This window comes from Pseudorca crassidens, chromosome 8 (assembly GCF_039906515.1).
Source record: "Pseudorca crassidens isolate mPseCra1 chromosome 8, mPseCra1.hap1, whole genome shotgun sequence".
NCBI lineage: Eukaryota > Metazoa > Chordata > Mammalia > Artiodactyla > Delphinidae > Pseudorca > Pseudorca crassidens.
In genome coordinates, this window is record NC_090303.1 from 45,656,300 (window position 1) to 45,672,847 (window position 16,548).

Sequence of the window (16,548 nt, forward strand, 5' to 3'; positions counted from 1 at the left end):
TTTTAGTATGAGAAACCCATAATCAATTTTTTAATACTTTTTTATTTTTCAAAATTTTATTTGACTGTAGTAAGAATACTAAACATGAGATCTACCCTTTTAACAAACTTTTAAGTGTAGAATACAGTGCTGTGAACTCTAGGCACAGTGTTGTACAGCAGATCTCTAGAACTTATTTACCTTGCTCCGTTGAAACTGTATGCCCGTCGATTAGTAATTTCCCATTTCCTCCTCAACCTCTGGAAACCACCATTCTATTCTCTGATTCTATGAGATTGACTGTGTTAGGTACCTCTGTGATACAGATTTGATGTATGCTGTTTTTCAGCCCCTTATCTCTACTTTTCTGCCATCACTTCATTGTTGGCCGTAATGCTGGGCTGGAGAGAACATTGGTGTTCGGCTTTCTCTCTGACTCACTGGGGTGCTTGAGGCAGTCACCTTGCCTGACTTGGCCTCACTTTGTCTACTTCTGAAAGGAGTGTGTCCAGTCTTTGGATATCTAAACTCCTCAAGGTTTAGTTTCTCAATTTCCTGCAAAAGTTTCTTAATTTCCTCACTAACTTTTAAGGTTTTGGTATAAGTTAGACTTGATTAACCTTTTGGTGTAATAACCATGTAAGAAAGTACTTATATGTTTATTAATGTTGTAAATGTTTGGATACATTTGTTCACACTATAATATCTTAACTTTTTTGAAAGTCATGAGTAAAATGGCTCTTCGAATGCCTTTTAGCAGTTATCCCTGGGACTTACACGATCGATATGCTCAAGATAAATCAGTTGTAAATAAGATGCAGCAGAAGTATTGGGAAACGAAGCAGGCCTTTATTAAAGCCACAGGGAAGAAGGAAGACGAACACGTCGTTGCCTCTGACGCAGACCTGGATGCCAAGCTGGAGGTGAGCGCTTCATTGCCCTCAGCCCCAGCACAGCCACCTTCCTAGGCTCAGGGTCTGAGAATGTATTCATGGGGGCAAGCATAGGTGTGCTTTGTATTTGAAAACATACTGCAAACAGCTAGTTCATAAGGAAAATCTAGGATCAGATTAACTCAATACCAGCATATTTTTTAAAAACCCACAAATTCTCCTGTAACCCCCAGTATGCCTCAGTTAATTTGTTTTTCAAGCACTTCGTTGGAATGCATGGAATGTGGTAAATTCTCAATAAATGTTTGTTGAAAAACATTAATGCACTCAAAGAGCCATTGCCAGTGATAGCAACACTAGGGTCAGGCAAGTGTTTACATTTAGAAAAAAAAAGAAAACAGGATGACGGCAAAAGATCCTGCAAAGTGAGTCTAATAAGCTTGTATTGAATCCTGGAAAATTCTAGAATTGAATTAACCAATATTTAGTTAGACTAGTTAATAATACAGTAAGCTGAATTCATATCTGAATGATCCTTGAATACTAGTACAACTGGTTAAAGGCCCACTAATTCCCTGATTGCTGGACATTCTGCCAGTACTTTAGATCAGAATCTAAAAAGCATTTGCTGTACAGCAGAAACTAACACAACATTGTAAATCAACTATACTCCAAGAAAAATTAATTTTAAAAAACCCAAAATTTAAAAAGCGTACTTAGCACTGTATGTGTTCAACATACAACATTCAACACTGTGAATGACAGGGCACAGAGAGAGATAACATGTCACGTGGTCTGATAAGAATTCAGAATGATATCTAAATTTAATACATAAGCTAAAGTTACTGAGCTGAACACTTAATGAGACAAAAATCAAAAGCTCGAGATTTCATAAAGCTTTCTGAGAAGGGTGACCAGGGTGGTGCAAGCCATGGTTTTTCTGGAACAGAGAGGTTGAGGGGAAATATGTTAATTGTCAGTTCTCTGGGAAGGCCTGTCATGTGGAAGAGGGATAAGATTCATTCTGTGCATCTGACGGTAGAACCAGACCCAGGGCCACTATTCATAGTACTCATCTCTCATGGAATTATCTCAAGTGTCTGTTTGTTTGCCTGCCTTCCCTTCACCAGGGGGTCAGATTCCATGACACTCAGTACACATTCAGTAAGTATTAACTGTATAAGTGTACGTGTTAATGCAGTTAAGATGAGTTCCCAACCCTTTCTTCTGTCAGTGGAATTGTTCTAACAGAAGCTGGGTTTGACAGAGCTGTTCTAGCAGAGATTGCTTCAATGGAGAAAAGTAGAGCCAGGAAGCCTCTATTCTGATTTTAGTATTCTAAATAGAATTGAAATGATTGTAAGTTGCATATGCTTTTCACATCTTCTAGATTTATCTTTTTTTCCTCTTAACAACCTAGTAAATACAAGCATTACTCAAAAAGTAATTGAATATGTTATTTTCTAGCACGTGAAACACAATACAGTAATTTTATGTTTATATTTAGGTTCTTGCAGAAGCGTTTTCACTGAACCAACTGTACTTTAATCAAAATACCTGCTGTCCTAGGCACATAGCATCCAAAGTACTTAACTGTGACTAATCATTTTACACATGATAAAGATTTCTGTTGCAGGAATGTTTTAATACTGATGTTGATGTTTATAGAGAAGGAGAATGGATTCCACCAATAAAGCATGTGAAAACAATGTGCAGACCATTTTGATGTGCTTTTCAACTAAGTTATCCATAGAAGACTAGCTGATGAAACAAGAACTTGTATTCTGCTGGCAAAGAAAGCTTGTATGCCAAGCTGTAATGATGGTCAGATTCTATTACAGTCTGTTGGGAAGCTCAGGTAGAAATGTTCACTAAGTTTAAATATTTGTCAGAATTGCTTGTTAATGAAATCATTTTCTGAAAAACAGCTCTTAAGTACAAGAACTGACAAAACTAACCTGTGGTGACAGAAGTCTTTTAGTGGTTGCCACAGCAGAGCAGACTGACTAGATAGTGGAAATGTTTCTTATCTTACTTTGGGTATGATTACAAGAGTGTATACAATTGTCAAACTCACAGAACTGAACTCTCCAGAGGTGTGCATTTTATTGCATTTAATTTATACTTCAGTTTTTAAAAAGTGAATAGTAACAGCAGAATAGCCCTTGAACATACTTTTTTTAACGTCCTTGCTCCTATGTTCAGGAATGTGTTGATAGTTTGTGACCCAGAATACTGTTATCAAGCATTTGTTAAGGAACATACTCAGACTGCTGATTTTCTGTTTTGTTTTATGGTAAAGGGTTTTTGTTTTTTCCCTAAATAGGTAGAGGAGGAAGTGTAATGACATGAGATTTAGTAAAATTTATACTTTACATGACCAAGATTTATCATATTAAGCATTCGTAGGAATGTTTTTTAATCTTTCAAGTATATATGCATGCATTCATTTTTATTAGAACATTTGATCATTTATATCATGAAGCCGATCTTCTGTTTTGACCCAACCGTGAAGTGCTTTGTAGTACTAGCGCATAATTGCTACATCACCATGGCCAGTAAGCCAGGGAAGAGAGAAGAATTCCTTGCCCTGCTTCCCTGGATGGCTCCTCAGAGGCATAATGTTTGTCTGCCAGGTTTTCTAATTGATAGCAGCCCTGGTCTCTGAGTCGGTGGACAGAGGATGGAGAAAGTGTGAAGTCTCTGCTCTGTCTTCTGTTTTTCTTTTTAAATTTTTATTGGAGTATAGTTGGTTTACAATTGTTCTGTCTTCTCTTGAACTGTCTCCATTTCTGAAGCAAAGACCAGAACCACCGTAAGTTAAAATCTAGTGAGATTCTTCTCCATACAGCCCACCTGCTTTTCCCTTAATTTTCTCTGTTATGGCCATAGCATGACATTAGGTTTCTTCTCTGTATATTTTATGAAATAATTGGGAAGATAATGAGTGATAGGAGCTGCTAGCTAAACTCGGTTTTACCAGATCTCTTCAAAGCAGACAGAACATTCAGCTGATTGATATTTGTTTGTTTTTATAGAGTTGTTTAAGCCTGCCATAAAATGCATTAGGATCACAAAGTAAGCTAATGTTGTGTTTTAAATAAGATGCTTAATTGACAGATCTTCCATCTGAAAAAAAAGACAGTAAGTGGTAAAAGAAATAAATTCGATTATGAAGGAATATTGGGTCTCTGGTTTACCAAGTCCTCTAATTGGGCCCCTCACTTAGGATTTCTGGTTTTCAGCTATTATTTCAATGTCTGGAGGAAATCATCCTTCTGCAGATCTCAATGTAGATCGCAGAGCTGATGAATTCTAATAAATATAGAAAAATAGGGGCATATTAAAAAGCTTTGGTCACATTTTCTGTTCAGTACACCACGTAACACCAAGCTCATTTAGGCATACGATCTTGTTTTTAGTGGGCAAATCAAATGCTATGGTTATATTCAATATAATTTGTTTTTTATTTCATTGCTGTCTGTTTTGTTTAGCATTTTGTTTGTATTTTTATTATAGCTGTTTCACTCGATTCAGAGAACCTGTCTGGACTTGTCTAAAGCAATTGTACTCTATCAAAAGAGAATCTGTTGTAAGTATGCCATAAGTGTGAATATTGACCAAATAGACAGTAAGAAATTGGATATTTTGCCTTAATATATAATTTTATATGTTTAGGAAGCAAGACAAGGAAACTACTGTTTAGGAGTGTCTGTCTTTGCTCTTTAATTGGTGGGGTGGGGTCTTTAATCATTTTATCAGAAATTCTTTACATAGGCTGTTTTTCAATGCAAATACCATAACAGAAGAATTTTACATTGAGTCTACCATGGATAAGTACGTGCCATTTATTTTCCTAATTATAAAAAAGTTTTTTCAGTTTTATATCTTGGGATTTGGCATTGTTTTTATTTGATTGCCCAGGCTCTCTTATGTCCAATTTTAAAATGACCAAATGGAGAAAGAAGGCAACAGTTAATTCATTGACTATATTTTGTTGACAGCGCTTCTTCCTGAACATTTTCTATGTCAGATATTGAGTTTTTTAGGGAACAAGATTTTCCTATCGTCATCCCATCTTAAAATAATTACCAACAAAGTTGTCTCTGAAATACTAAATATCAAGTTGTACGTTAGTATGTTTTTAAATTTCCATTTGTAGGTCATTTAAGAGTACAATTTCTGTATTTCTGAGACTAAACTCTGAGAAGTTTGTTTCTGACTACTGCCAAACCCCTTTCCAGTAATCACAAATTAACAGTTGGGCATTTTCCTTCATTAGTAAACTTTTATGAAGACTGTTTTTCGGAAGTACAAAATCCTAGGACTTAGAGGCAGAATTTTGTAAATTACCTGTGTTGCTATTTACTAAGTGTTTGAGCTAAGACTTCTCCAGGGCTAGAACTCCATAGTCTTGGGTATGAGGAATCCAGACACATGACACACTGCCCCCAATATTCCTCTGTCCCATATCCAGTCAGCCACAAATGCTGGTCCATTTTGTCACCTACTTTGCTTTCAGATTCTCCCTGCTGTACCTCTTCACAGCCACCGCCTTAGTTCAGGCCACCATCAGCACTCTTACTTGGTTTGCTGCATCAGATTCCTAACTGATCTCCCTGCCTCCACTTTTTCCTTCTCCAGCCCACCATCTGCACTGCAGTCAGAGCGTAGTCAGCAATCTCCCAGAGCTCCCAGTGGTCAAAGCTGGGACAATTTGAGCAACAAAGTAAATAACTGATTGTATTAGGTTAGAGCCCATGAAGTAAGATAAATGTCCATTAAGTGTGTATGGAAATAAACAAAAAAACAAACTGATATTTTCATGATATTAAGTCTTCCTATCCAGAAACATAGTTTATATCTTTTTAGTTGGGTACTCTTGAATACTGCTTCACAGAGTTTTAGAATTTTTCCTTTACAGGTATTGGGTATCATTTTTTGGATTTATTCTTATGCACGTAATATTTCTTTGATACAGTTCTACGTGGAATCCCCTCTTTAATTATGTTTTCTATATTTTTGCTGCTGGAGAATAAAAATATATCTGACTTTTGTGTTAAGCTTATATCCATTCACATTATTAAATGCTGCTATTATTTCTAAGAAAACAAAAAAGAACAAATGGGGGAGAAGAGACAGTTCTTGCTTATAAAATAATTGCAATTAATAAATCTAGAAAGAATGAGGGAACCACAGCATCACCATTAGGTAAATACCACAGTAAGAACTGTGGCAGGCAAGATTAACTGAAAGATGTTTTAATTAGTGAGTGAAAGTTTGAGGAGAAACTGGACCTTTACATAGTCTTCTGTATTTACCCCCCAAATTTTTAATAATTACAAAAGGAAAAAATCATAATTTTACAGTGGGGAAATCCAGTAGACATGACATGAACCAAATGATGGAGGTTAACACCGTCAGTAATAATGTGTGTTGATCTCCGGTAGCCCTGATATGAAACACTAAGAAGGGCACTCCACCTCTGCGGTTTCCTTCCCCCAAGTCTGTAACCCCAGTCTAATCATGAGAAAGTAGACAAACCCAAGTTGAGGGACAGTCCACAAAATTCCTGAGCAGTACTCTTAAAGGGCGGCAAGGTCATAAAAGACAAAATAGCCTGAGGAACTGTCACAGGTTGAAGGAGACTAAAGAGGCTTGACAACTCAATGTGGGATCCTGGAAAAGAAAAAGGACATTAATGGGAAAACTAGGAAAATTCAATAAGATTGTGGTTTAGGTAGTGGTATTGTACCAATGTTTTTTTCCTAATTTTGATCATTCTTCCATGGTTATGTAACATTAGGGGAAGAAGGGTACACAGGAACTCTGTATCCTATTTACAATTTTTCTATCAGCCTAAAATTATTTCAAAATAAAGGTTTCTTAAAAATGTACATTGGGGCTTCCTTGGTGGCACAGTGGTTAAGAATCCGCCTGCCAATGCAGGGGACGTGGGTTCGAGCCCTGGTCCAGGAAGATCCCATATGTCACGGAGCAGCTAAGCCCGTGCGCCACAACTACTGAGCCTGTGCTCTAGAGCCCGTGCTCTGCAACAAGAGAAGTCACCACAACGAAGAGTAGCCCCCGCTCACCGCAACTAGAGAAAGCCCACGCACAGCAAGGAAGACCCAAAGCAGCCAAAACTAAATAAATAAAATAAAATAAATTTATTTTTAAAAATAAATAAAAATGTACATTGGATCATATTGCTTCTCTGCTGAAAAGCCTCCAATAAGTACTGAAAGTAAGATGTATACTTCTACTCCATGGCTTACAAATTCCTACACAATCTGACCCAGTTCACCTCTCCAGCCACTTTTGCTCTTACCCACGATGTGACCTGAGGCCTTTTGCACTCACTGTTTCCTCCATCTGGGATGTCCCTGCCCTCATTGTCTCTAGTGGCCCTGTATCCTTCAGAGCTCAGCTTAATGGTCATCTGCTCAGAGATGCCTTCCCTGACCACCCAGCCCAAAGCAGCTACCAATCACTCTCTCTTACTTGCCACCCTCCCGCCCCCAATCTGGTATTTTTCTTCTTGTGTTTTGAGTTTGTTTTGAGTTTTGTATTTTTTATTTTCTGTCTGCTGCCGCTTGAACATAAACTGCATCAGAGCAGGGTCCTCATGTGTCTTGTCCATCTCTTTATTCCCAGTGTCAAGAACAGTGCCTAGTACATATGAGATCATCCATAAATTGGTGCTAAGTGAATTAATGCTGCCAAGCTAATTGGTTTTGTAGTTCTTTGGTTCCCTTATCAGGGCACATCTGAAAATCTAATTAGGAGTTAAACATGAAAAGATTTTTATTTGTCTCTGAATTAAGTCCCAGTTGAGTGAAACCTTATAAGTAGAAACATTTGAGTTATCTGATACCTGTATTGCACCTGAATTTTAAACTTCTATAAATTTATTTCAGTATTTGAGTTTTAAAATTAAAATTAAGGAATGAACATCCCTTCTTGGAAGATGACACAGTCATCACTAAGTCATCTAACCTGTAGCCTGATGCCACTCAAACTTTTTCCACCACCCTCTGAGGAGCGCTGCCCATTACCAGATTCCAGCTCTTAAAATGAAGCCTGCCTTTCCAGTCCAAGTTTAATCCTCAAGTGTGTAAAATAACCAAAAATGGATTCTCAAGTGCTTCAGTCTACTTAGGTTTATTTAGGAAAGAGTACATTTCACCACCCTTGTAGTCATTCAGGTACCATGAATTGGTTTCTTCCTAGCCTTAAGTTCATGTGTTCATTTGTACGTGACTTGAGGTTTCAAGGTAAAAAAGGTGACAGTAGCCTCATACTGTTATAAACAAAAGTGTGAAATTTTTCCTTATTGTGCAGTTGAGTCCCATATTAGTAAGTGGAGAGGAGGAAGAATGGAAGGTATTAAAAAACAACAAACCTTCATATAATTATAGGAATTTAAAAAAATTACCTAGAACCAGGACATAAGTATCAGATGAATATTTAGAGTGAAGTATACAGCGATAACAAGGCAGAAGTTATAGTTAGTTCAATTTCACAAGCATTTCATTAGTGCCCTGAATAAGACTCTATGCTCAGTCTTGGGAATCCATAGTTTGGATGAGGTCCCTGTCCTGAGAAAGCTTAGGTTCTCATGGGAAAGATAGACACGTTGCCCACCCACGGACACCCCAGTACCAGGTGCCGAGAGGGCGCTGCTGTCACAGAGAAAGAGGGATCACCTGCTTCACAGAGGAAGTAGCTTTTGAGCTAGGCTTTAACCAATGAACTTGATTTTGAGAAACAGAAGAGGAAGGAGGGTAGTCACTGACCATCAGGAAGAATGGATTCTAAAGCCTCTTCTCCGTGGAATGTTGAGTGTAAGCTAGTCACAAATTAATAAGGAAGCAGTCGTAGCTTTAACCTTCACTTTTGGATTCTTGGTTCCTGGCTAATGTTTTACAGCTGTTGTTGGGGGGATAGTGTCAGGAATGGGATGCATTCTGAAAGAAGTCTGGATTGTTCATGAAAGCAGACAAGAATCCTGGTAGCATTTAGAAAGCATTTTTAGAGACAAATGATTGGTAAATGCGTCAGTACAGAAATGTGAAATAAGAGTAGTGTTCAAAGTGTGTCCCTAGCAAAGTCTGTGTTCAGAGAAAAACCATTCTGGGAAGCTCCGTGTCACTGCTTGCCTGTGGCTCAGCTGTTGGTGAATGTGTATTCAGACCAGTAGCTGCCTAACAGCCCATGCATCCATTGTGTGGATGCACTGCATTGATCAAATCAGTCCCCAAGGTAGGGAAAGAGAATGTTTTGCTACTATAAATAACTAGGCTATGATTATATCTGTATATACATCTTTGTGCCCATTTTTACTACTTCCTCAGGACGTAGTTTACTCCTAACAGAAGTACAACGTCAAAAGATGTGTACAATTCTGACTTTTTAATATTTACTGCCAAATCAGTCTGTAGAGAGCTTGTACCAGTCACTTTCTCACCAATAGCACCCTCTGAGGTTGTCTTTAAAAAATAAGGCCAAATATATGCAAATATTGAATCATTATGTTGTACGCCTGGAACTAATGCAATGTTGTATGTCAGTTATACCTCAATTTTATAAAATAAGAACAAAGAGTAAGGTCAAGATTAGGCATTAGCAATTCAGATTGTGTTCCAGCCCTGCATTTTAAAAATCCACCAAGTCACCAACTTGATTACCTACATACCCTCAACCTCCACCCCCTGCTCCAGCCAAGACCTATGCCATGGATAAGGTATTTGAATTGCTTTACAATCAAGTGGAATGTAACTCAGAAAGCAGGGATCAAAAAGTCAGGAAGAGGGAATAATAGGGGGAAACTGGCCCTACATTATAGGCCGCCACAAAAGATTCCCACAGTCATACTTGACAGACCCAACTCTTTTATTTCAGCTCGAAGCAGCACATTATCAGCTCGCTTTTCAGTACAGAGTTCATTTTCTGGTTCTGATTACAGAGCACCAAACGCACTGACAGATGCACTCAAGTGAATTTGATCTCTCGTTTCGTAAATGGAAGAACAGCATGAAAGTTAAATGCGGTGGAGGCTTACCTTGTAGCCTTCCACTTGGATTTAATTTCGTCTCGTTTTTGCCTCTAGAAGAGAGAGGACCTTGTGATTTGTCTCTCTCCTCTCTGTCATAAAAATGTTCATTGTTCATGACTCCTTTTGGTCTTTTCTCCATCAGTCTTGTCTCAAGAAGAAAACGAACTGGGAAAATTTCTCCGATCCCAAGGCTTCCAGGATAAAACCAGAGCAGGAAAAATGATGCAAGCGACAGGAAAGGCCCTCTGCTTTTCTTCCCAGCAAAGGTGTGTGGCCTGCACTGGGGCTCTGTTGTTGGGGGAGGTCTCCTGAGAACCTGGGACCCACTCATTCATGAAGGGAACCTCCTACTGGGCTTTAGAAGACTCTTGCCTGTGATTGAGGAGCTCCTCTGTTCACAGTTGTTAGTCTGTTCGTACTTAACTCTGATTCAGATAACATGTATAATCTTTTTCCTTCCCTATTAACTTTTAAAAAATGTTTTTCTGTTTCTTCTGGTCTATAGTTATACACCAGTCACTGTGAGTGCTATCCTAGGCTTATATTTGACCTTCAGTGTTCTTCATAGCAATCCATCCAATCCCCTTCCAGCAGCTGACTAAAGCAAGAGCCTAATGAGACCAGGCAGAAGGGTTCCCCGAGTGCCCTCTGGGGGCAGTTAGCTTGAGAGGGGTGCTGTTCAAGATGCCCTCCGCGGTTCTGCTCAGACCCTAGATCAGCAGCATCAAAAGCCTCACCTGAGAGTTTGTTAGCAATGCAGAATCCAGGCCCCACCCCAGAATTACTGAATCCAAATCTGCATTTTAATGGGTCCCCAGTTGTTTTCCATGCACACTCAAGTTTGAGAAGCTCTGGTGAAGAGAAAATTGTAATAGATCAGTGATTTCTTTTTTAACACTGCCATAACTTACGTTCAAGGTCCATGTAGAATAAACAGGAGCCACTGCACAGAGTCACACTTTGTATCTGAGAAGGTGACATTCCTTCTCTCCTCCTCCTTCCCCAGTAACTAACAAGCCCCCCAAAATGTCAGTCACTAATATTAGGCAGACTTCATACCTAAATAAGGCTTGTAGGTAGTCTCCAAAAATATTCGGGCCACAAAAATTTCACTCGCCCAAACTGTCCAACATTTTCTTCTGCTGTTAATTTTTCCTCACTGCTTTCTCTCCCAGTGGGCCAAAAGCAGGCCACCACCTGTTATACAGGTGTTCCTATGAAGATCCAAGAAAGGTGGGGTGGAAAGAAAGAGAACCAAACGTGTGCATTTTTCAGTGGTTCCCCCTCCTGAGCATTCTGGTTCACTCTAATGACATTTGGACCCCAACTTTCATAGTTGAATGCAACAATTTCCAATAGTTCTCTACCCCAGTTTTCCAAGAGAAGCGTTGGTTTGTAATCTTTAATTGCACCTTTTAATCTTATTTATAACTGTTTTCCTTGCAAAAATAATACATACTCATTCTAGAAAAATTTTAAAACAGGAACAGACCAAAAGGAGAAAATTAAAAACAACCCACATTTTGCTAATAGAGATTGACTTGCTTTTAACCCCTTGATAGATACTTTCAATGCATATACGCTTGCCCCAGTCTTACAAGGATCATTGATTCTTGAAAAATCTTTCATAAATTCTTATATATTTATTTATAAATATATAAGCATTATATATTTCTTAAATTATACATATAATTATCACTAATTTCAGTGGGAAAAATTCTTATACATACCTTCATGCCAAGATTACCATCCATTTATGGGAAACAAGCCAAATCCTTGGACACAATCACCACAAGAGTTACTGTTACTGATCATATAATTATTTTATAATGTTGCTCTCCAGTTATACACTTGCATAGTTTTGTACAAAGTTATCTCACAGAACATATGGTACCTTAAGTTTATATAGTCTAACCTTTGGATACAGACAAAAACAGTAAAAGAAATCAACCAAAACAATGTAAATGATACTGTAAACCAGCAAACTGCCCTGTATCCATAAATTAATGTAGCTTGGACAGCTTGCAATTTGGAAGGTGGCCTCCTTCAAGATGACTCTGATTCCATGGTACTCAACTGCTCATGAGGCACATGAAATCCAAACTACCTCTCTGCACATGAGGAAAGTAAGAAGATTACATAAAACTCCCATAAAGTTGAATTCTCAAACCTCGAATGGACATAATTTGGGATTTGCCAGAATATATTTTTAATATAAACAGCAGCATACCATACAATTTTTGAATAGTATTGCATACTGATTATTTAGCAAATTGATTTTTTGTTCAAATAATCCTAACTTTTTTTATGTCCATGTATACCTTTTTAAAAACTTCCATAGCATATTATTCCATTATCTGGGCATGCCATGATACGTTTAACCCAAGCCCTCTGTCCGCTAGTGTCCACTTCTACCTTTTCCTACTAAAGAATAAAACGTCTTTGGATTAGACCTTTAGGTGCTTTATTAATTATTCCCATTGGGTAGATTTTAGTGAATGGAAACGTGGGCCAGTCTTTCACTGAAGTTTGATGTTTCCGGTTATTGGATTTTTTCTTGGTCTAGACTCAGTCCCTTATACCACAAGTGAATGGGTTTTCACCTTTCTGATTTTATATGAAACAAGTTACAGAAAAAAATGAGGTGACTTTATATGCCTCTTTCTTTTCTTCAAGATCTGAACACCTATCATCATGTCATTATATCTTCAAAGGTTTCTAACTTTATAACAGTCAAAGAAATCAAGAATATTTTATTCACAAGACTCTGTTTCAGCCAGTTTAGAAAAATTGGCAAACTCTAAAGGAAGAGATAAAGGAGACCAGAAATGAACAGGATTCTTAGAGGAACAGCTGAGGACTCTTTCTTTAAATAGAAGTCTCCAATTTTATAAACCTTCATACCAGCATTTGTTTTACTGACTTATTTGGTAGTCATTGCCACAACAGCCCATTCAGTTTGATGAAAAGTGAGTATTAAATTTAATCCAATGGTGATAAAACACAAGCTTACTTTATGGCACAACAATATGTTTTTGAAAACAGCCTGCAACATCTAGGTAGGATGATGTGAGCAAGCTATTTTTAGAGAAGTGCTGAATATTTAACAATGATGCTTTACAGATAAGAGGAAAACCAGAGAAAATAGTTAAAAGAATTTTTTTCTTTTAAACAGTTTATTGCCCCATCTATAATCTTAGAGCGCTCTGCATATGTCTTCAGACATTGATGGAGCTGCCAAGAGCTGACTTCAGCTCACTGACACCATTTTTCCCTTCACCTTAACAAGTTTGCACTTAAATTGAGACGTAAATACTAATCTTTTATTTTTTGAACCTATGCCCCACAGCTTCATGGAGACTACTGTATTTTAAGAGTATAATTCATCTGACATTACTCATTTGGGGGAGGAAGATGAAAGAAGCACTATCCTCCTTCCCCTCCCAAATAAATATTTTATCCAAAGTTTGATATGCATCAAACAATTTTTGCTGAATAAATAATGGTATGTTATGACCAGTATTATAATTATTTTATACCCACTTCGTTGTATAATATACATTCATTTCTGGTGTAGTATCCTTAAGTTTGTTTTTTGTTTTTAAATAAGAATCAAATCACATAACCTATCTGAAAGTGCCTAACACAGTAGACCCTCAGTAAATGTACTTCTCCCACTTCCTAGACCATTTAAAGATGCTTCTGTTTGTACTTCATTCTCTGTGACTATTGAAGCAAGCAGCAGATGCCCTGGCCTTTGGAGAGTAATCCAGAATGGCCTAGACAGGGAGACCTCATCCTGCACACATCCATGCCTTCCCAAAGAGCCAGGCTTCAGGGAGGCAGAGGGCAGGGAGTGGCCAAGAAATGGGAAATAGTCATGCCTTGACCTTCCTCCGTTAACACAAGATTGGTTCCAGCTTTAAAGAAGTACTCTGCCCGGGCATGAGGCCACCCCCAACAATACTGATGGAGAGACTCCCCAGTGATAGTTAAGTAACAGTAATCTAAGGGATCAGCACATGGATAATCATCTCTGGTTGACTCATCAGCTCACATACTTTTCAGTTATAGTTCAGCAAGTATTTCTGCAGCCTCAGCCATGTTTCAGGCACTATTCTAGGCTCATGAGTTTAAGACTGGTAAGCTATCAAGGATTCAGATTGCTGGCCCTCTTAGTTTCACTATTGTGGCTTTACCCTCTTGTCTAGGTTGGCCTTGCGAAATCCTTTGTGTCGCTTTCACCAAGAAGTGGAGACTTTCCGGCATCGGGCCATCTCGGACACTTGGCTGACCGTGAACCGCATGGAGCAGTGCCGGACTGAATACAGAGGGGCGTTATTATGGATGAAGGACGTGTCCCAGGAGCTTGATCCAGACCTCTACAAGCAAATGGAGAAGTTCAGGAAGGTAGGAGATTTCATGAGGGTTAACAAAAGGGGTACCTGCTGGAAGGTAATGAGATGTGATTTGAATCCCTCTAGTAAAGAAGATGTAAATCAAAAGCACCAAGGATGCAATTAATCATTGCTGGTGTCTCTTTACGTGACAGAATACCAATTAATGTGATCTATAATTCTCTAAGGATAAGATAGAAGAGACAGCTGGAAATTGCTGGGATTTAGTAACTGGTTTTAATTAAAGTCAGATTTTCATGTAATGTGCACTTTTTGTAAGGCTGTCACTTGTAGATGCTTCTTCATGCATAACTAAAAATCAAGATTAGACCAAATGAAACCGGAAGGTAAGAACAGACTATTGGGGAAATCCTTTTTAATTGCTAATGAATATTAAAATTAATAGAGTAATAATGCACCTTTGTTGCGTTTAGTTGTAGGATTAAATAATGTGACATTGACTCCATCTGCAGCAGACCCTTCAGCTATTTGTATGGGCAAAATAGATAGCTGAGGAGATGGATATGCTCTTAAATTTCCCTGAAATGACTGGTGAGCAGCAGAGGAACAATGTTTCATTGTGTGTTTAAGTGTCCGTGTTCATTTAGCTGTTTGGAGATTTGGTCCTGCGAGGATACATTGCACCACTAGGTGGCAGTCATACACTGAATATTTATGAAAATGCAGCGAGATTTGTGTGTGTGTGTGTGTATAACCTTGGTAGGTCTTTGTTTGGTCGACTTGGATATATTTCAGGGTATGAAAGACCAAAAAATCAAGCAAATGTTAGGTTTGACATAATATTGTGTCAATTGTCTAACTCATTTCAAATGATCCATTTGTAATTGTGGTATTGCTTAAAATACCTAGATTTCTAAGTACATCATTGCAGAGCTGTGAATGGGAAACCCTGCTGGTGTGCAGGAGGTTAGATGTGTGGGATGTGGGAGGATGGGGGGAATGTGTGGAGAGGGGGAAAAGAGGGACCTTCTGTTGCTTAATAATAGGGTCACCAATTGTTGACCCAGGTATTAGATTGACACAAATTCTTTTAAAAGGCAAGTTTTACTTTGGTTTGTAATTTAGAATCCATCTCTATGAAGGGACTCAGAGTCCATTTTCTTTCTGATCGTAGATGGCATTAGTGTGTTAGCAATATCCAATTCCTTAGTAAGGCAGGTTTCTGAGCTCGTGGAAAATCGGAACTGAGAAGTTCCTTAAAGATGAGCTAGTGAAACTCACTCATTCTATAAAAGAGAAAACCTTAGGCCCCAAAATAGTAAATAAAACTTTTCAAAGGTTGATCGCTAGATGTTGGCAAGCCCAGGCTACATTTGAAATTTCCTGACTTTTTAATCAGGCTGGTTAATTTGGTTTGTCTTTGACACTTTATTTGGGGGTTGGAGGAGGATGGAGTGGAAAGGTTAAAAAAGGAAAAAGGAAACAAAAAACCCAACATTATCTGCAGGGTGTGATGCCAGTCACTCTCTATCTGTTACCTCATTTAAGCCTCACAGTAACCAAGACACAGATTTCATTTTACAGAGGAGGAAAACGATACCTAAGTAACTAGCACAAGATCAGACAGGGAAATGAAAGTCAGAATCCTAGAAAATATGCATATTTTTTTCTTTAGGAGAGAAAAGGAAGGGAATTAAAGAACATACCTAAAATCGACGAAAGCATTTTCATAGTAACAACTCTCCTGTGATTTATTCATTCAACAAACATTTATTGTGCACTTTCTATGTGCTAGGTAATAAAGTAAACATAAAATTATTTTGGAAGGCAGGAGAATTTCACATGAAATTGTGTTTATTTGGTTTTGTTTTGAAGGGTGGTTACTAGCTGTGTAAGGATGAAATAAACCAAGCCCTTTGTCATTCGGTTTGAATGTTGAAACATTACCCACTCTGTAGTGTCATCAATCTGTCGATTTTGGAAAATATGGGTTTTTTTAAAATAAAAAAAATCCTTTGCCATGCAGAAGTAGCTGAAGCAATGCCTTACTCCACAATCCCATGTGTGCTGGATTTAATTTAATAGCTGAACATGGTGTACTTAGAATTTAGAGAAATAATTTTTTAAAAGAAGTCTGTATTCAAGTGTATATTTGATTAGACTAGACTCTCCACAAGGACAGGGACACGGTTAGTTCTCTTTACTGCCACAATCCCAGGGCAAGCCCAGCACCTGGTCCAAGTTAGCACCCATATCAGAT

At 38.2% G+C, this 16,548-nt stretch overlaps 1 protein-coding gene across 17 annotated transcripts in view; it reads left to right on the forward strand.

Annotated features, from left to right (window-relative positions):
- ICA1 (islet cell autoantigen 1) overlaps nucleotides 1-16,548 on the forward strand; it is a 145,107-nt gene that overhangs the window by 21,194 nt on the left and 107,365 nt on the right. For 12 of the 17 annotated variants that reach the window (XM_067746296.1, XM_067746302.1, XM_067746304.1 and 9 more), the window contains 4 exons: nucleotides 737-902; nucleotides 4,392-4,464; nucleotides 10,073-10,196; nucleotides 14,142-14,340. In XM_067746296.1, coding sequence (XP_067602397.1) covers nucleotides 737-902; nucleotides 4,392-4,464; nucleotides 10,073-10,196; nucleotides 14,142-14,340 — 562 coding nt within the window. The remainder of the gene's footprint in view (nucleotides 1-736; nucleotides 903-4,391; nucleotides 4,465-10,072; nucleotides 10,197-14,141; nucleotides 14,341-16,548) is intronic. The other 5 variants (XM_067746307.1, XM_067746305.1, XM_067746308.1 and 2 more) reach the window with 1 other exon arrangement.